The 20,178-nt window shown below is 40.8% G+C and overlaps 1 protein-coding gene across 4 annotated transcripts in view; it reads right to left on the minus strand.

Moving 5' to 3' along the window:
* Positions 1-20,178, minus strand: part of ncor2 (nuclear receptor corepressor 2) — a 165,219-nt gene that overhangs the window by 39,105 nt on the left and 105,936 nt on the right. For 3 of the 4 annotated variants that reach the window (XM_041788207.1, XM_041788208.1, XM_041788204.1), the window contains exons 15-19: positions 16,789-16,928; positions 10,503-10,663; positions 9,224-9,286; positions 686-828; positions 371-509 (exon numbers count right to left, since the gene is read on the minus strand). In XM_041788207.1, coding sequence (XP_041644141.1) covers positions 371-509; positions 686-828; positions 9,224-9,286; positions 10,503-10,663; positions 16,789-16,928 — 646 coding nt within the window. The remainder of the gene's footprint in view (positions 1-370; positions 510-685; positions 829-9,223; positions 9,287-10,502; positions 10,664-16,788; positions 16,929-20,178) is intronic. The other variant, XM_041788206.1, reaches the window with a different exon arrangement.

A 20,178-nucleotide genomic window follows, 5' to 3' on the forward strand; every position in this document is an offset into this window, starting at 1 on the left:
TTCTCAATAAAAACTAAACTCACTTTTTGTCTATTTTTTAGGTTTTCTTAGTCTGGTCTTCCTCATGGAAGAAAGGCAGTTGAACATTTTTAGTCAGAGTTTAAGTAGACAAAATTAACACTGCTGTAAACCAATTATTTTGGCTGTACTTGTGAAAAAACAAATCTCTTTATGCTGATGCATACAAGTATTTCCTCACAAGCAAAATACATACTTAAACAAAATATATATATATATATAATCTAATCAGTGAGCTCAGATAAACTCCACTGATGTATGCAGGTATGATGGGATAATTTTCTTTATGCAGTGTTTGGTTTATGCAATTACTATTATGGTAATTTCTCAGAGGATTGGACTTGTGGTATACCTTCTCCATCTTCAGGGGCCTCTTCTTCATTGCCGCTTGCTCCTGAACCCTCCATTTCCTCCTCCTCTGCTGCAAACGCAGCACTGGTCTCCTCATTCTGTGAGGATTTGCCCCTACGCCGGGCCTTTCGCTCCTTCTCCTGGGTCAAAACAAACACACACTAAATAAAAACAGGCCAGGGAACAAAAGGGCTTTAGATGCAGCAGAAAGCAAGAAACAATCTCGCTGCTTGATCATGCACAAAAAGCAAGAATAGCTTCATTTTTTCAGCATCACATGAAGAAAACATGACTTACAAAGTTTCCCTGTGCTTACCGATTTCATTTTATGCTGCTGCAGAATCTCGTCCAGTTTCTGCCTCTTCTTGTAGTTGAAGTAGAAGTTCTTGCACTGTGACACGGTTTTGGATCCCACCATCTTGGCGATGGCGGACCAATTCCTACCATACTGGAGAAGGCCTGGAATAAGCAGATGGACAGAAGAGGAATGAGGACAGGAACAAAGACAGATGATACTGATGATAAGTTGTCTTGCACAACTACTTCTCTACTTCATATCAAATAATAATCTCCAACCAGCTGTAAAAAAATATGATGCAAGCTGTGCAAAGAGCACTAGTCATAAAGATTGCTACTTTAATGGTTATTTCACTTTATATACAATAAACAATATCTCTAACTGCAGTCTCTGGAGGCAAACGGTATGAAAGTCTCTCTATGGTAAATCAATAGCCGTAAACATCTGTTTCCATACAGCTGTCATAACTTCAGCACAGCCTGGGAGTCACAGTGCTACATACACAAACTCCCCCAGGAGCAGAAGCGGCAGCGGCAGTGTGGCGTTGTGCCACATGCTTCCTCAGAAGGGAGAAAGGGAGATAGAGAGAGGGAGAAAGGGAGAGGGTGGAGCAGTGGCTGAGCAGTCAGTCATACCAATGACATCACAAACACCGGGGTCACTCTGTGTCATTTTGTGACTGACTTTGATGTGACCCATTTCCAAGAAACTCTGGTCCCTCACCCAGTCAACCACATGATTGTGCCTTACACAAGAGTCTACATGCACCCGCTGGGCCTGAGCTGTGATAGATCAACCTGTCAGGAAGCACACATATACAGAGCAGCTCAAACTATGTGTGGTAAAAGAAGACATGTAAAGGAGTAGTCGGTGTGTAAGAGGTAGTGAATGAGTAGGACAGATAGCGTAGAATTTGCTCCAGTGCCCCCCCCCCCACCCACTCCACCCATCCCCCCAGAGTCTGCCGTTAGCTAAAGGCAGCTCATTAACAGTGTGTGTTGTAAGAGGCTTAGCTTACACCACCCACTTGTTTCCTGTGCCAGCCTGACAGGTCCTGGCAACAAGACAGCCACTCAAAGGGTTGTTGGGGAGGGTGGTGTTATTATCGGGCACTGGGCCAACACCTCCCCGAGATAACCTTGGACACGGGTTCAGAGGTCCCTGCATCTCATCGCTTAATGGAGGCAGTAGGATGACGAGCAGGAGTCAGAGCCAGAGGAGAGAACACAGATGTTTACGGCCTTGTCATTTCAGCTCCCATGTTAATCAGGGGCCGACTCTGGTTCCAAGAATTTTATGAATAATGTTACTAATGAGTAATAGCTGCAATAAAAGCTACTCTATTAGTTAATTTCAAGGCTATTATTCACACCACTCCATTTATTCATATCAACAGGGCCACTCATAATCAACATACTAAGAAACAAATAATCTAGGGCAGTGCAACTAATCACAATTCACCCTAATCTCAGTATGAGCATTCATCAAAAACACTGCAGAAGTCAATACGAGGAGAAAGAGGTCTTTGTGCGAAGATGCAATGCTTTCTTACTTAACATGGGTGCATTTTTCCTTTTGTACAGACACATAGCTCAAACATTATTGAAACACTAGTTCAAGCTCAAGCAATTACACTCGAGATTATTTCTACCAATTTAGTGAAGAAAATGCTTTTGGGGTTTATTTTGGATTCAGAAATGACATATTGGCAACGCAGTTATTATGTAAATCCTAATGAACAGTAGTTAATATGCTGATATGCACTTAATATTAGGGATGCATGATACTACTAGCATGATATCAGTATCAGCAGATGTAAACATTTCTCCTGACATTTAAGGCCGATATTGGCCGTACATATCAGCAATATAGATCGTGTATCGGCCTTAAATGTCACATGCTCACAACTGCCTTTAATTTGTCTTTCATTTGGTGTTTTGCTGTTTCTCTTGTCCCTCTCCTCTTCATGCTTTTCTCCCACCCCTACCCCTCCTTTGGCCCTTTCCAACCTCAGTGCAGCTTCAGCAGAGAGCTGCTCAACATGAGTCTGGTCTGCTTGACAGTCCTGCCCTTTAGTCAGGGAAGGTTTATGTTGCCACTGTAACAGAGCTAAGTGCTGCTAGTGCTGTGCTTGTGGTGATTAATGCTGGTCTTTATTATAACATGCCACAACAGAGAGTATGGTCTAGACTTCTCCTCTTTGTAAAGTGTCTTGAGATAGCTTTGGTTATGGAATGATGCTACACAAACAGACTGACTGATTGAATTATTAAATATCAGCAAAACGTACAACTGTACCCTCAGATTTAGGTGGCTCCCTAGAACACCATACACTCAAGGAGGCCCACTGTGAGCCCTGAACATTTTCAATCAAGCCACAAACAACTACCAGACAGTCTGTTTCCCTGCTCCTCTCTCAGCCTTGCTTGACTCACACAGGGGACACTCCTGTACAATTAAACAAATTTGTGTATAAATATTGCTATCAGCTAAAACAAGTTTGGAAATATCAGCTTATCAGAAATCATCAGAAATCCAACATCATGCTTGCCTACTTAATATCCTTGTCCCAACATATATAAACATTTTATCATACATTACATATTTTACTTTTTACATGCAGCCCAAAAATCTGGCAATATTAAACTACCACAATAGAGGAGTTGCAATGTACAACAACCCAGTACAACAATTTGCTGTATTGCAAGGCAGTCAGAAAAAAAATATCATTTTGGAGAAAACAAAAATTAAGGGAAAAAGTTAAACTCTTGATTTAAAAAGAGAATTTGGAATAGCCTTTGTATTTATCAAAGTCACCATAAAATCTTTACCTAGAAATATTTTTTTTACAGTTAAATTAACTTTATCAATATTTGCCTCTTTTAATAAATTAACTACATTTTGCAGGTGACTACCATTAACTTAAACTTTCTTGAAAACTAATACTTTCACCCAAAATATTACATTAAAAAAACCCTATGCATCAATATTTCCTGAGACTGACTATCACACCAAAAACATTAATTACTAGAGACTGTCTTTGAAATGGCTCCATTTCATTCCTTTTCAACTAGATCTATTTTGTTTATCTTTGCACCAACCTGATTCAAACACTTCCTCTGTCACACATTAAGTGGAAAAAACACTTTTGCCAAAGGAGCTAAAAATGCTGTGTATCATCCAGTAGAGGACAGATGATGAGTAATATTCACAGCCATGCAGACATTTTAATACTGCCAGTGAAAAGGAACAACCATAACAAGCAAAGGTGATCTTCCAGTCTGGGCCACTGCGATCTAAAAGCGACAACACACCTACAACCTGTCAAGTGTTAAAACCGCAGAGGTTTTTTCAGCTGAAATATTCATCTCTGCCACTGAATGCATCACTAGGAAATATCTCCGAGAGAGAAAATAAAAGCAGGCAGGTCAGCACGACGAGCTCCAAAAGGAGTCAGACACGTGACCGACACCTATTAACCTTTTACAGCCGCCTCATAAGAGGGGAGGAGGTGGCAGCAGACTGCCCTACAAGTCAGACTTCCTCTGACCCACCAAAGAGTGCACACAAACACGCGCATGCTCTGTCAAACAAAGACACAAACAGTGGCCAAATATCACACAAACATGTAAACAAATAAGATCAACACTTTACAGCACCTTCTGAACTTAAAGCAATAAAAGTATGATTCATTCACAGAAAGTCACTTTGTTTTGGCTTCCTGCTTCATCTAACTTATTCCATCATATGTAGCACAAAAACACAATCCAAGCAGCTCTGCTGACTCCGGGCCTTGGTTGCTGGAGCAAAACACATGGAAAAACATCCAATCAGCAGGGGCAATACTGAAGCAGGTGGTATCCTCACACCCAATCAGAACACTGTATTCCCATTAGCTCCTCCCCTGGAAAGTGCAATCAACACCTGGTGCAGCCAGAAAGTGGTTGTTCCTGTCTGTCACATGCCTGTCAGTGCGTGCGCCGTGTCGTGGCCCTGTAATGGATAACAATATCAGACCGTCTGATCTCCAGAGGACCAGCCGGGAAGCTCTTCAGGGCTGGGCCTTCCGATCCGGAGCAGAAGAGATGAAAACAGCTCAGTCTCGGTGCTCTTCCTGCCAGCTGGCTTGATACTTGAGCCGGTGTCAGGTTGACATGCTCCAAAACAGCACATGCTCTTTTGCCTCTCCCCTCCTTTTCCTCTCACTCTGTCCTCCCCGTGCTTCAGAGAGCGCTGCTCTCTTCTTCTCTGCCGTGTCTCTCCCCAATGGCGGTCGTCTGGGAAGACTTCCACAGGAAAGTGGGACTGTGGGGCGGTGCTATGTGCTCTGCCTCTCTCTCCCCTCATCTGATCTCTCCTCTATCTCTCTTTTTTTCCCTCCCTCTCTCTCTCTCTCTCCGTCGGTCCGTCCCTCCCCCTACTTCAGTCTGCCAGCAGGCACCGCGGCACGAACACACACACATACAAACGCATGAGTGAGTACACACACTCACTCGAACCCTCTCTCTCTCTCTCTGTCTCTCTTGTTAATACTCTAGCACACAGACGCAAACGCACACACTCAGGCAGTCCAAGAGTAAACACAGAGAGAGAGAGAGAGAGAGAGAGAGAGAGAGAGAGAGAGAGAGAGAGAGAGAGAGAGAGAGAGAGAGGAAAGAGAAAAAGAGAGAGCAGAGCCGCTGAGCCAAAGAGACAATGGAGAAAGGGAAAGGATACAGAAGTGGAGAGTAAGCAAAGAGAGAAGAGGGAAGGCAGTGGGGGGGAGGCGGGGGAAGAGAGGGAGTTGATGTTGATACCATGAGAAAGCATAAAGGCTTTCACATTTTTCCTGACTGACCTGCTTTTCATCTTGAATGTGACCTCTCTCTAGTCTATAACAACACCGAGAGAGGCGAGAGACAAAGTGAGTGGGGGAAAAGAGGCACTTGCCAAATCTTCCACAGCTCTTGCCAACCTGGGCCGCTGCCATCTCCAATCCCAGAGAGACGGACAAACCGAGAGACGGAGATAGAGCAACAGTGGAGAAGAAAGACGGGAAAAAAATAACGTGGCATTCTCTACCTGCTGCTCTTTGAAAATGGGTTTCTCCAGCAAGCAAGCGGAGCAGGGGCCATTATCCAGCTGCCTGCCTGCCTGCACCCTAGCAAAGCCTGCCAGATTAGTGCACTTACATAAACGCAAGCCAAGGGTGCACATGCAAACACACACAGCTTGGACCAACTGCACACACAAACACAACCTCTGCTACACACAGACTCACACAGGCAGGCAGGCAGAACTGGTGGGTTTAAGAGGGAGGCTTTGCAAAGATTGGCTGTCCCTTGTTTGAGGCAGCAGTCTTTATGAGCGCTGAAGAGAAGAGTGATCTGTCTCCCCGTGTGGCCGTGCCATCCTCGAAGGCAACGCTGGCTTGGCAGCTGCCATGCTGGAATGCTGATGTCCTGCCAGGCTCTATAAATGCCATTATTCAGATCTGTTTAGCTCAAGGGGATAAACACATTAGCATCAGGACACCTAAGCCTCTTTAAAACATATACATGTCAAGCACCTGCGAGGGGGAGCACCTTGATGAGCTAATTTAATACAACGAGGAAATTGGGGGTGTTATTAACTTGGAGTGTGAGCTCTTTGAGGGGGAATCCTTTCTGGCAGGTGAGTGGGTGGCTGTTAAAACTGATGAAGAACGGCAAGAGCAGCACCACCTCTGCAGCCCTGGGTGTTGCAGCCGGGGCTCTGTGGTTGTGGTTACATAAGCCCTTCATAGAAGCCCTGCTCCCACTGAGCTGCCAGGCTAATCCTCTGGGATGGAGAGCCCCACTAATCCCGCTGCAGGAGAATGGAACTGAAGACATTAACCAGGATTACTACACAGGACCGTGTTCGAGCCAGGCCAGCGCCAGTTATCACAAAACAACCCCTTAACACACAAATCCGAGTGTATAGTTGAACCCCAAGTTTGCAGGAGACACTGCACACACAAACCACAACAAAGATAAGAAAACCTCTGTAGACCGTGTGGCTTCAATATAACATTTTAGCTGCAGATATGGGACACTTCACTGACTTTTGAATACACTGGAGAGTAGGGCTGAACAACTTATAAAAATCCAATTAGAATAATTTTGATCATATTGCAAATCATTATCTTAACTATGAAATCCATATAAAAAATAAAGAAAATAGATTTTTTTAATCTATTATAAAAAAATGACCCTTAAATATATGCATAATGTCTAGAGCGTAACATCTCTACGGTAAAAAACATGTACCGAAGAAGTATTTGGGCTGGTGCTGTACAACTAGCCTAACTGCAATTGCAATTTCAGGCTGTGCAATTACATAACCAAATAAAAGGCTGCAATTATTTTTGTATTAAGTATTATTTGAAAGAAGGGGTGTGACAAGATTTTGCATCATGACACTAAAACGTCATGCGATTTCTCATCACAGTGAAAAAAATGTCTTGCGAAATTGACAAGCTGGACTACTTCATCTACTACTTGAAGAGGAAAGCGTTTTGTTCTTGCTTCTGACACTTTAAAATCATTTGTGAGAAAGTAAGTTAAGAAACAAAGCACAGCTGATACTCCCTTACCCACCTGAATCACACTGATATTCTCCTCCACGCATGCTTGTTCGAGTCGCACATTATCGGCAGACTAAGGAAAACGAATCATCTGTGGATTTAATCTGCTGCTGCTAATTACCTGTGAGTAGTTACAGTGAGAAGACTACAGTGTTTAATTAGTGCATATAAGTAAGCAGAGATGGCTTGCAAAGTAATAATGTTTTATTTCCTCAACTTTGCCTCCTCTCCTCTCCTGCTGCTGTTGCTTTAGCCTTTGCCTGCTCATCTATCAGCTGTTGGCTGCATGTCCCATCAATCAGAAACATAATGTAAGTAATGTAAAAGCCCATTATACACTACAACAGTAAACTTAATAGAACTAACGCCATCATAGGGTGCTTTGTTTGCTCCAAAACCAGAGATATAGTAAATCATAAACATGCTGTTAGATCAACAATTATGTATCCCTCACTTCATTGGAACTGTAGCAATAGGAAGTGAATTAAGGATTGAGGATGTGAAACACTTAGCAATGGCTAAAAACTCTTCAAAATGGACTTCCATCACTGCAATTTATGTCTTTCACTCTGATTTAAATAAAAAAATTCTATCCATATTCTCTGTTATCAAAGTTAAAAAAAGGTATAAAATCTGGTCTCATCTCATGAGCTAAGAGCCTCATCACATCCCTCTGAAAGGTTTACAAAAATGCCAGAAGAAATGCCTTTGAGTTTGTAATAGTAGTAGTGCAATTGCATTATTTACTTCAGATTTAGCATTTTTTCCACTCATTTGTATTTCAAGCTGAATAATGCACACTTCAAAACTACCATTTTTTTCTCGACATTTCCCTTGATACAAGTAGACCCAAAGCATTTATACATTATATCACAATCCTAATCACAAAAACAGTCCTGACCAGTTTCATCACAATGCACATTATTGCCAAATTGTGCAGCACTAATTTTGACACACATATCACGTTCAAGACATATTGCACCTTCTGGGATTTGAAAACGGAAATTTAATATAAATACCAATAAATTGCTCAGCCATAGACCGAATGTAGCTTCAATATCACATTTAAGCTGCAGATATAGGATACTTCACTGACTTTTGGTGACAACGGAAGACAGGTTAAATTATCAGAAGCAGAAGTGAGACTTGCAAAAGGCTACAGGACACACAGTCTACAAACAGTGAGAAACTGCAGCCATGCCGTGAAACTGCTCAGAGTCACGCACGAAGAGCACTTGAATCTACAAAGATGCTACTTTTAAAATCTCGATTCATAAAATCACTGAAAAAAAGGTGCATTTAAAAGCAAAGTTCAAGCTGTCTTTGAAGCAGTCACTTGTAAAAGATATTTATTAAAATCATCATGACTGCCTACAGCAAGTAGAAACCAATAGCAATAACAGATAAGAACCAGATCTGCCTGGAGGGAATCCCTGTGCAAAGAGAAGTGCATATTTAAAACCACTGAGGGTGAGGAGATACCAGACTCTGGGACTGCACAAACACACACTGTCAAACACACTCAGATAGAGTGCCGGTGCTAGGAAAATGGGCAGAGTGTCAGCGACCTCTGTGAATCAGCCACAAGCTTCTGGGTAATCTTCAGTCAGAGACAATAAACAGGCCAAGTTAATGACTGCTTTTGCGAGGGTTTGCTGATAAGAGGCAGACTTTACAGCCTGCTTGATAAAAAGACAGGCTGCCTTGACCCAGAGAGACGGGGAAATGGCTCCAAAGAGCAACAAGAGGCAGTCCAGGCAGACTGACACATTCACGCATAGACACAGCGTAGCAGCACGTGGCGGTTTCTGTCTTTCTAACAGGAAGTTACAGCTGCATCACACGTCTATGCTTCAGAAAAAGAGAAACAGTACTCAGGTTTCTACCGACAATGCCTCTTTTTGTATCTCTTTTATAAAGCACTGTAACTGTGATGAAATTACACTTCACAGGGGATAAGAAAGGTTTACCTTTTTTGGCAGTTTCCATCTCTTCTTCAGTCCAGCGAGAGCTCTCATTCATCTCCAGATTGGCTGTTAAAAAAATAGAGAAGCACCAAGTTAGAGAAGGCGGGAGGAGGAGGAGGGGGAGGAGGGTGAGTGGGCAGTTGTCACAAAGTCAGTTAGGGAGTGACTGACAAGAGGAAAGGAAAGAGAGAGAGAAATTAGAGAAGAAAAGAGAATAAGGGGGTGGTGGAGGGGGGCAGGGTAGACTGTGTTGCCTGCCAGTGAAGCAGTGCAGTGTGGGTCGCTGGGGACTGTTTGTTTTAGACGGAGGAAGCAGGAAATCCAAGGAGAGAAGTCAGTTAATGATTATAGACATAACAACTGGCTTCTGTCCCTGCACAGGCCACAAGCCAGGTCGACCCTGGCCCTGCTGGCAGACAGTGGAGCAGGAGCCTGAGCTTGTGTGTCCTCTGTTTGGACCAGTGAAGGGCACCGTGGGCCAGCTAGCACTGCTGCCAGCAGGGGAACAAACAGTGGCGAGGAGGGGGGCGGCTTCTATAGCCCAGGTCACCTGGGGATTCCCTGTGAATAAACCTGTACTGCAGGACAAACTGCAGCTAAACGCACAACTGCTGAAACATCAAAAATCTGTGATAGCCTGCAGCAGGAGTGTTAGTGTGTGCGGCTGAGTTTCCATCTGCGAGGAAACAAAGAGCGAAGGAGGAGGACACTGCTGACACACAGTCTATTTTGTCCTTAAATTATACTTTTGTCTTTTGCCCACAGATGGGATTTAAAGAACCCATCTCATGCAGTCACAATTTCTCAGTGTTTTGCTTTCTCATTATTCTATTTATGAGGCAGAAAAGAGGAGAGCAAGGACTGACAGTGAACAATAAAGACAAAAGGAACAACAGTGCACCCTTGTGGTGTGGGACAGCAGCCCAAAACTAGATCAAAGGTGACAAAGTCAATTCCACGTGATGGTGGTGAAATACTTGTGTGCAGGTTTACTGTTTCTTTGCACACTTCAGAGTTGAGAATTATTCTCACTTTAAAAAGGCTTACTGCCTGTTTTTTTTTAGCATCACAATGATTCACACCAATTAAAATATTCAGAGAAAGGTCCTTAAAATATTCTTCAAGTTTAGAACTTTATGTCTGAGTGCTTACCATCAACATTTCTGAGTTTTAACAGCAATGGGACCCACAGTTGAATTTGAAACAATCAGCCATATCATACAGTCCCACTACATAAAGGTGAAAACAGGCATTGTTTTGGAGCATTTCAGCAGAAACTGACCGAGTTCATTGCTGAGTGGCGGTGTGGTGGTCTCCTCTACTTCACTGGTCATGGAGCGGGTGATACGGCCCTTGCGGCGCCCCTGGCTGTTGGCTGTGCGTCGACCCTTGAAAGCCACTGCGGGCTCTTTGTCCTCTGCATCTTCTCCAGAGGTGTCATCCCTGTGTTGGAGAAATGTCAACATAGTCAGCAGGAGACAAACAGGCTGTTTGAAGGTGGACATTTGATGGGTCACTGAGTCCAGAGACTGGTCCAAGATTTTGGGCAGCATTTTCTGGAGACTGAAAGTAGTTCAGACTAAACAAAGCTGTGCTTAACAATGTACAATTTTAATGTCATAGAAAATAAATGCTATCAGTCCGACTGAGCATTTGTTTCACTCTTGATGAAGATAGAAAGTAAAAAAGCATCACACAGGAAAAACAGATGAAGATTGTTGTCGCACAGGAACATGAACCTCCCTGACAGGAAACATTCAAAGATTTGTCTGCAGCGTCGAGGCTGTCAAAATTATATTAACACATATTTACTAAAATCTCTACAAAGCATTGGACTGTCTCTTTCTGTCTGTAGAAAAAAGTGTGTTTATACAAATCTCAAAGAATCAGGCCACCTATCAGCTTTATTTGTCTTATAGCTTACACTAGGGCTGAGTAATTTGGGAAAATAATCTGACTCCTCATCTAATTTATTTTCCAATGAACATAAGCAATTAATTATTCTGTATTATAAGCAAAAAAATATTAAATTAAACAAGGGCTGAAAAATCAAAAACAATAATTCTGATGATTTTGACTCTTATTGCATATTGAATATGAATTGTCGTGTTGAAGAGAATGATAATTTCTTTGTCATTCTCATATTTAATAATAAAAAAGTGCAAAAATGAAGAAGGTACATATTTTTTGTAGCCTATTCTAAAAAAATGGCACTTGAATGATAGCATGATATGCAATTTGTAACATCTGTGCTGCAAACAAAATTTTTAAACTGGCATTTTGACACAAATTCCAGGTTAAAGAAGTATTGCACCTTCTGCAATTTGAAATTGCAGCCGGCCATATTGGGGTTTAACTTAATTTTCGATAAATTGCCCAGCCCTAGCTTATACTGAAATCGATGTTAATTTTTACTGTAATGTGTCACTTCTTTCATCTGAGCCCTGGGAATGCTCAGCATTGTAAGAAACAGGTAGTGGGAGCACGATGAAAAAGGTTAGAAATCTTAGTCTTTGCAATTGATAGAACAGCTTAATTCCCTTTAGTGTACACACCATCAACTTAAATCAGAATATAAGTAATTGAGTAATTGAGCCAGCAAAACTAATTAGAAATGATACAAAACAAAGTAAAAACAATTTAAGCCTTAATTTCATGCCTACTATTGTTTTTTTATATAATTAAATGAGTCAACAATCAGCCCAATAATATTTATAATGGCTTCCACAAGCCACATATTTTTCCAGCTGCAAAAGATCGAAATTCAAACAAATGTTCAAATGAAAGGAACAAATTATAACTGTTGGAAACCAGCAGGAGTGCAGTGTGCATCAAATCTGCCAAGATGTCAACAGAAGGATGCTCTGACTGATTCTAGGTGTCACAGTTAGACATGTCACAACATGACACTTTTACATCACTATTACTGTGGAAAAAATAAATAATATTATTGTTAGCAGTATTATCATGCATTGTTGAAATCTGATGAAAAAGTTAAACAAATAAAGTACTGGTCCGTCACAATGACATAATGTGAAGTTTTATATGAATGAAAAAGCAGCACAAAGCAGTATGAACTTTTGGGCATTAAGATACAAATATGAACATTTCAAAAGCATGCTATGAAAATCTTAAGTGCACTAACAAAGATTCTTGTTTATTAAGTTGTCAACAGTTTTGATATCTTTGAAACTTCATCACCACATGCTTTAAATTATAAAAAAGTGTTACTTTTATATTTGATGGTACCAAAGTTATAAAAGAAAAGTGTATAAGTAGTCATATTTTCAAACAAAGCTGCAGGGAGGGAGCAATAGTGCAAAGGGTACCAATGATATTAAGAATGAGAAGACAGAGCAAGCAGTGGTAGTTAGTTATAATATTGGTATCAGCTTAAAAAGTGAAATGATCTTTACAACGATATTTTGGCTATAAAAATCTGCCTCTATCAGCTGTAACTATTGGCCTAAAAGAGATTTAGGTTGAACTAACAGACCTATGTCAGCTGAAGTCTTTATCTTTTTTCAACATCATTCCTTACACTTTAAATTTGTTGATTTGTCCATCCACAAGCCTTAAATTGTGTGTTTTAAGGACTGAAGTTTTGGGTGTAAACCACACTTAAAAATCAGTATCAGCTAAAATTAATTTGTAAATATCAGGATACTGGCAAAAAAATATATATATATATGGTGCATCCCTAGTTTCAATGCAGTTACACTCTGAAGAACTTGGAAACATGACAACTTGTTCATCCACAAACATTCAGCATGCTGCATTCTCTTTGATCACTGCTTCATTTCTCACGTGTTTCTGCCTCAGCAGTGCAGTACAGACAGAGAGAGCAGAAGAGAGACAATGATGTCTCCTAGTTCTTAAAAGCTTTTATTTATGTCCCAACCAATCGACTTACTCTCACTTCTCCTTGGTAAACAACCCTACTTTACATGCCATCTGGACAGTTGCCTTTTACAGAGATGTTTAAGTAATCACAAACATTTGTCATGATAATTAAGGGGGAATTTTAGCATGGTTACCATAAAAAGCCTCTAACTGTTTCATCCCTATTCAGAATCAATTTTAGGAAGAAAAAATGTCATCAGAACTTCTCTTCCTATTATGCCCCCTAAGCCATTTGTCCAAGTTTTATGGGTATTATTGAAGCCAAAAGGAAACTGATATTTTAGGCTGCGTAGGGAAAGCTGATGACAGAATGCTGCAGCCTAAAACAAACTAAGGAGACCAAATGTGAGCATGTATAGGGACACTGCTTTATCTGCCTTTTTTTTCCAAGATAATTTATTGAGTGTCAGCACAGTGGCATGTCAAGAGACAGCCAAAGAGTTTGAACCCACTGCACCTCCATTCATCTTCCCGCAGCTCTATTAATCTTGCTGAGGGGAGCCGGTGGCACCCTAAATATAGGCAAGCCAGCTGTGCCAGGGACAGGCAGGCAGCAGGGTGTGCTGGGAGTCACAGAGTCCCCCGGCCTCTCCTCAGAGCAGGAGGCTGAAGGCAATGCTTCATCATCATCTTCCAGTGCGACACAGCTGTTAATAAATATGACCAGCTATAACTCCAAACTACTGATGCATACAGACTCAGCAGACATCGTAACAGAGAGCAGAAAGCTGTTGGATTCATCCTTTTATTTCCAGGCACCAGAAAGCAGTGATATTCCATCTGTTGTTTTGTATCCTCTGCTGGCACTGTGCCTGAAAACACCTCCTCCACCACCACCACCTCTGCACCCACCACACACCCACCTAACAAACCCACATACACACACGTTCCTCCTCTCACACCGCTATCTCAGATCTGACAGCTAGGTCAATCATAGAGCTTTTCCCCACCAAAGAACCCCAGACTAACAAAATAAGCACAGAGCTTTAAAAATGACACTTGGCATGCTGTGTGGAAGGGAAGAAGCACAAACAGGAAAACAGCTGTTTTAATAAGGGGAAAGAAAGGGATGCTTGAATTTGTTGTAGGTGGAAAGTCTGCCTGGAGGTGAGGCAGCGAGAGCTCAAGGGTTAGAGTTTGATTGGATTTCCAGATTTGACCCCCCTGGCCAAAACTCACTCCTACTCTTTTTGCTGAAGCTGAAGCTGGAACAATTCTAAAATAGAGAGTTGAAGAGTTGGAGATTGCTGCAGCTGTGCTGGTTCAGACTGATAAAATACAGAGAAAATGCTTTCACTCAGCTGCATCTTTTCTTCTTACACTGTGCTTTTGTTACCAAACAGTGGACAGGGTACACACTACAAGATAATCTGGGCCTGCTTTCCCTCTTCCAATTAAAGTCAGATAAATCCAGATTATCTGATCTCTGGTATGAAGGGCAACAAAAGGGATTTCACCCACCCTGATTTGCTTGAAAGATGTTCAGGGACGCCCTAATGAAAAGAATCACAGATATTTAACATGCTCAATATTTATGACCAGGTATCCTGCTGTTTGGGGGAAATGCAAAGGGCAGCCAAGCATGCACTCTGTCAGTGGTCACATGGATACCCAATCAGGAAGGAAGACGGACTGAAAACGGAAGCACGACAAACACAGCCATGGTAACAATAGTAAACATGAATAAAAAGTTAGATGGAAGTCAGAAATGGGAGACTAACTTGTTGATTTGTGGCTACACACCAGGATCTAACTGGAAAGGAGACAAAATGGATCAAAACTGCTACCACAATGGATTACTCGGTAGCCAACAGCTAGCAACACTAGAGTCATGTTTGACCATGCATGATTTTGAGTTTTGAGAGTGGAGATTCTGGTTGGTAGTCAATTTATCTATATTTGTGTGGGGTACTGTGTTGGCCATTTCTTACACCCCACTAGAACAACAGAACTGATAAACCAGTCATTATGTGTGGGGTCTACACCATTTGCAAAATACCTGAAGGGGACTGGGCAAACATTTTGTCTGTCATATTTATGATGGGCAAATCAGAGCAACAAGACAGAATTAGGTATTGCTTGAACAGTGAGGCATGATGCAGATAAACTTATGCCAAGGCCAGTTGGGAGAAGAGCAAAAACGTCTTCTTCACCAAGAAAAGCTTACAGTTATTATTAAGTGCGGCACAACTCTGATAAAACTGTCACTTTTCAACTGCTAATCGCTTCAGCGGTAGTAGCTATTGTTCACACTGGAACTCAATCTCCCCTGTGATGATCGCAAACTGATGAAGAAGCAGGTCAGCAGAGGAGGAAAAGTCTTTCTGGTCTTTAGAAGCTTTTGGTGTTGCTTTTTGCTCCTGTTTTAAATGAGAAATGTGGCCAAATTCTGATAAAACTGCTGCCGTGGCTACATCTGTACTAATTGCCACACATATGACAGTCTTCATATCGGCCTTCAGCCTAACTAAACCTGGCTGTAGCTACGGCCTCATTCTCCTCAAATGATGCTGGCTGGTCCAAACCATGTTCGGCACAAATGGTGTGAATTTGAGCTTTTCAAAACGGATTTGCCTGATGATAGAATGGCAAATCCATCTGCTATGAAAAGTTACTCAAACATATCTAATTTGTAAAAAATACAGAGACAAACAGTCTTTTGTTCAGCCAACACCTTATTATGTCCCTTGCCATCTTCTTAAAATGAACGTTACTGTTAGCTTCTGCTGCAGACAGACAGAGAGCAGAGCAGAGAAAGTGATTTCTCCTAGTCCCTAAAAGTTTTTGTTCACATCCCAACCCTTGACGTTACGTTAGTTCACCTCAGTAAAGACAACACATGACATGCTGCTCCTTCACCTGGGGTTGATGCTTGACAGACTGTATCATATTTATTATGATAGTTTAAAAGTGCAATTATTAAAAACACTTAATCAATAATTAAAACCAGTGCCTGTTCCATCCTTTGTAGCAATGTTATTAAGGTTAATTTTGAAATTGTTTGTTGGTTTTTATAATTTGTTTGAAGTTTTATCTAGGGATGCACAAAATCTTCAGTATGATATCAGTATCGGCAGATAATAAAACTTCTGGCAGTATTTAGGCTATAAAAAACCAGCCTCTATCAGCTGTTAATATTGTCCATACAATCTAAAAAGTTAGTAGAGTGTCATCAGCTTAAGTCTTTTTCTGTATTCATGATCATTCCTTAAACTTTAAAGTTTGAACTGAAACCTGTTAATTGGTTCATCCTCGATTTTTAAATTGTGTATTTTCAAAGCCAAAGTTTTAGGTCTGAACTACACTTAAATATCGGTATTGATATCAGTATTAGCTTTTGTAAATACAGGCATATCAGATATCAGCAAAAATTCAATATTACCATCCCTTATTTTATCATTATCAAAAATTTAATCATAATAAAAATAAAGATAACAAAACTACCAAAGATGTTCAAAGTGTTTAAGTGATTTACAGTTACCGTCTTATCTTACTCTTGTTCTGTTTTTGTTTTTTTTTCAATACTCGGATGTTAGAATTAATTTTACTGACTCTTAACAATCAATCAATATATATATACATATATATATTCCATATCCTACCGAATCAAACATGTTTCTTAAAACATGATATAAAGGATTTCTGAATATTGAAAGCAGACTCACTTCATTCCATCTTCTTTGTCTTCGGCTTCATTTTTCTCCTCATCCCTCTCTCCCTCCTTCTCCTTCTCCTTCTCCTCCTTCTCTTTGTCCTCTTGGCTGCTGCGATGCACTTGTTGCTGCTGTTGCTGCTGCTGGCCGTGCTGTGACAGAAACAACAAGGCACTCTGTTACGAAGATAATCCCGCGTAACTTGATACGCAGACTCACCAACAAACAACCTGACCCCTCCTGTGACCTGTACACCTAATACAGACAGACCTGTGCGCAATGTGTGCACACAAACATAAAAAATAGATGCAATTAACACCTGCGACATATGGGTGGTATTTCACTCCTGTTGACTTCTGAAAGCACAGTCCACTTACTTAAAGCATGAGACTAGGAAGTACAAGCCAATGTTTTTGTTTCCAAAAAATACAGTTATATGCATGTGAAACTAATCTGACATGAGTGAGGCATACTAAGAAAAAATGTACATCAGATAAACATGAAGGTTTCACTTCATGAGGTTCTTCTAATCTGTCTAAAAGAACATGCCACAAACTTTCTCTTTTAACCACAGACATTTTCTATTTGTCAGACGATAGTCAGTAAGGAAGCACTAAAGATGTCACAATACCAGAATTTAAATTATAAAAGAAAATGAGTAAAAATCAAACCGCTTTGATATCTGAATAAATGCTGCAGCATTAGTCCTTGGCACTAATATTTTTTTTTAATACCCCAAATTGCCCATACACTGTCTACATCGCACAAATGCAACAGCAACGTGCAAATTAGACAGTCAGCACAACAGTTAGAATAAGTGGATTTACTTGTTAGTAAGACTGAAAGGGGGACTTAAATGCCTTCAGAGTGTATGTCCTTTTCCTGAGCAGCACCACTGCCTGTGTTTAATGATGCCATTAACTGTCAAAGAAGGATGCTCTATTTAGACATGCTCACACATCATTTGATTATACTACACTGCGATCTCTGCAGAAGCGAAACAGGCACAGCCCACCGTAATACAATCTATCGTCAAGTACGGTTGAAAATGCATTAATTTTGGGGGGTAAATCAGCAATGATAAATCAAATTAAGGCCCCGTCCACACAGAGAAGAATTCAGGAGTATACACAAAAGTTTTTTGTCATATCGGCGTTTCATCCACACGGAAATGGCGTTTCAGCCACACAGAAATGTTGCTTTTAGAAATCCGGTCCCAGAGTGAACAAATCTGTAAACACACCGTTTTGTCTCTATGTGGATAGCTAACCGCATCTTTCTTGAAACGATTATGTCATACATAGCATAGCCCACTTAAGCCACATGCGCAGGTCAAACCAAAACAATAATGGTGGATTACAGGTGTTTGTGCTGCAGAAGCTACTGAGCTTATTATGGCTTTAACAGCAAAATCTGATGCTCCTTTACCACTAAGATCAGCATTCACCAGATGTTCTTAAATCTACTACAGAGAACAACCAGAAGGGCAACTAGGACAAAGATTGTGGCAGTTTTCTGTCATCTCTTCTCTCTTTTGGTGCACTTCTGAGGCAGCGTTACAGCGCCACTTACGTTTCTTGAAACGATCCCGTTTACGGAAAACATCTTCAAGACAAAATGGAAATATATAGTTTTCGTCTCCGTGTGGACAAGGCCTATATGTTCTAAACTGAAGTCATAGCAGAACAGAGCTTGCTGGCGCAGCACACACATTGAGCAGTTTTGTAGCTGTTTCAAAAGAGCAGCATAGGTTTCTGCCATGGAGATAACAGATTTGAATACAAACTGACTACAAAGAGTCCAGTGTAAGAATGTGCACTATTTGCCCACAGACAAAGAGAGGAAAAAGAGACCAAACTGCATTTGATCTTCTGTCCTAGTGTAACTCTGTTCACTAGTCACGTTTGTGGACAGCTACGGTCACTTCCAACACCCCTATAATAAACACTTTGTGTACTAATGTAATTTTTAGAGTTGGTAAAAGACACATTTTCTCAGAGATTTGAATGAAACACATGTGGAGGCACGTAATCTACTAACCTGGAAAGCACTACATGCGTCAGCCAAGAGTTTGGCCTGGACTGCTCCTTGTATAATGTTATTTTTAATAACATGGAGGTGATATTACATATAATGAGAAAACTTGGGAAAGGGTTAATGTCCAGCCTAATTTTCCAATTAAGTTATAACCATAGCTGTACTTAACTGTGCATGGAACTATAACCCATAATTAAGCTGAACTGACCTGCAAGTTTAAACATACCACCGCTGAAATCTCTTTCTTAAGCTGCTACAATTGGTTAAAGACAGAAGTGAAGATTTGTACTTTCTTTAAGCTTCTAGATACTATCAATCAATACAAAAACGGACATTACATTGATATCTTATATCATTATTGCATACAGTCCGGTACCTGGATGAATTGTAGTGTGATAACATCCCCATAATGGTGTTTGCAAATTGAAAAAGGAACCTTAAACAAAGAACAACTTCTGTTTCTGACATTTCAAATGACTTGGTTTCATTCTTTAAAAGAGAATACATGTAATGTAAGGAATCCTTTTCATTTTCTACATAGTTAAAACAAAAAACAGGATGCGAAAGTTCCAAAATATGCTCTTTGAGCACACATGAACCACTTCCTTACCAATTTCCTGCCTGTCTGGCCTTTTGGGGTTAGAGTTCATTTGAGCGCAGACATGCAGTCTGACCAAGAAGCTAGGCTACTGCTTCACACTGACAAGCAAACAAACCTCTACTGATAAGAACTTGTAATTTATTAAATGTTCTTTCAGCTGTTTGCCTTTGGGCTGCTGCTCTTCTAAAGAAACTTTGTTGATCTTTACTGTATATCTGACCTAAAAAAACACATTACATCAGACTGCTGGCAAAAAAAACAAGAATTGAAAAAGAGTAGGGGAGAGGACAAGAAAATGAAAGCAGAGGAGAGTTACTGTAAGAAAAGAAAAAACTGGATTAAAACACTAAGAATAACTTTCCTCTATTGTCTCAGTATCACCAATGCCGTCTGAAAACAGCTCAGACAGAAACAGGCAGTAACCATAACTCAAAAAGGCTCTAATAGTTTCCCAGCCTTTTGTGCAGCACAGTTACACTATCTGCATTATAATCTCTAACCACCTCTACAATGTCTCAACATGCACAAGCTGATCTGAGGCCATATCTACAGAAAGTGAAGACAACAACAGAGCAGCTTTCTTTCTTAACTTGCTAGTATTTATCATCATCCCCATCTCCTCTAAATTGAAACATAATCTCTATTAGCATTTGCAGCTGCTCCGTTATATAGTACTGCACTTTCTGTTCCTCCTCTGTAGCTGCTTCCCTCTGTCACTCTGAGCTATTAGTGCAAGCAGCTTCTCAGGTAATAAGTGGAGGGTT

Source organism: Cheilinus undulatus, linkage group 5, assembly GCF_018320785.1.
Source record: "Cheilinus undulatus linkage group 5, ASM1832078v1, whole genome shotgun sequence".
Taxonomy (NCBI): Eukaryota; Metazoa; Chordata; class Actinopteri; order Labriformes; family Labridae; genus Cheilinus; species Cheilinus undulatus.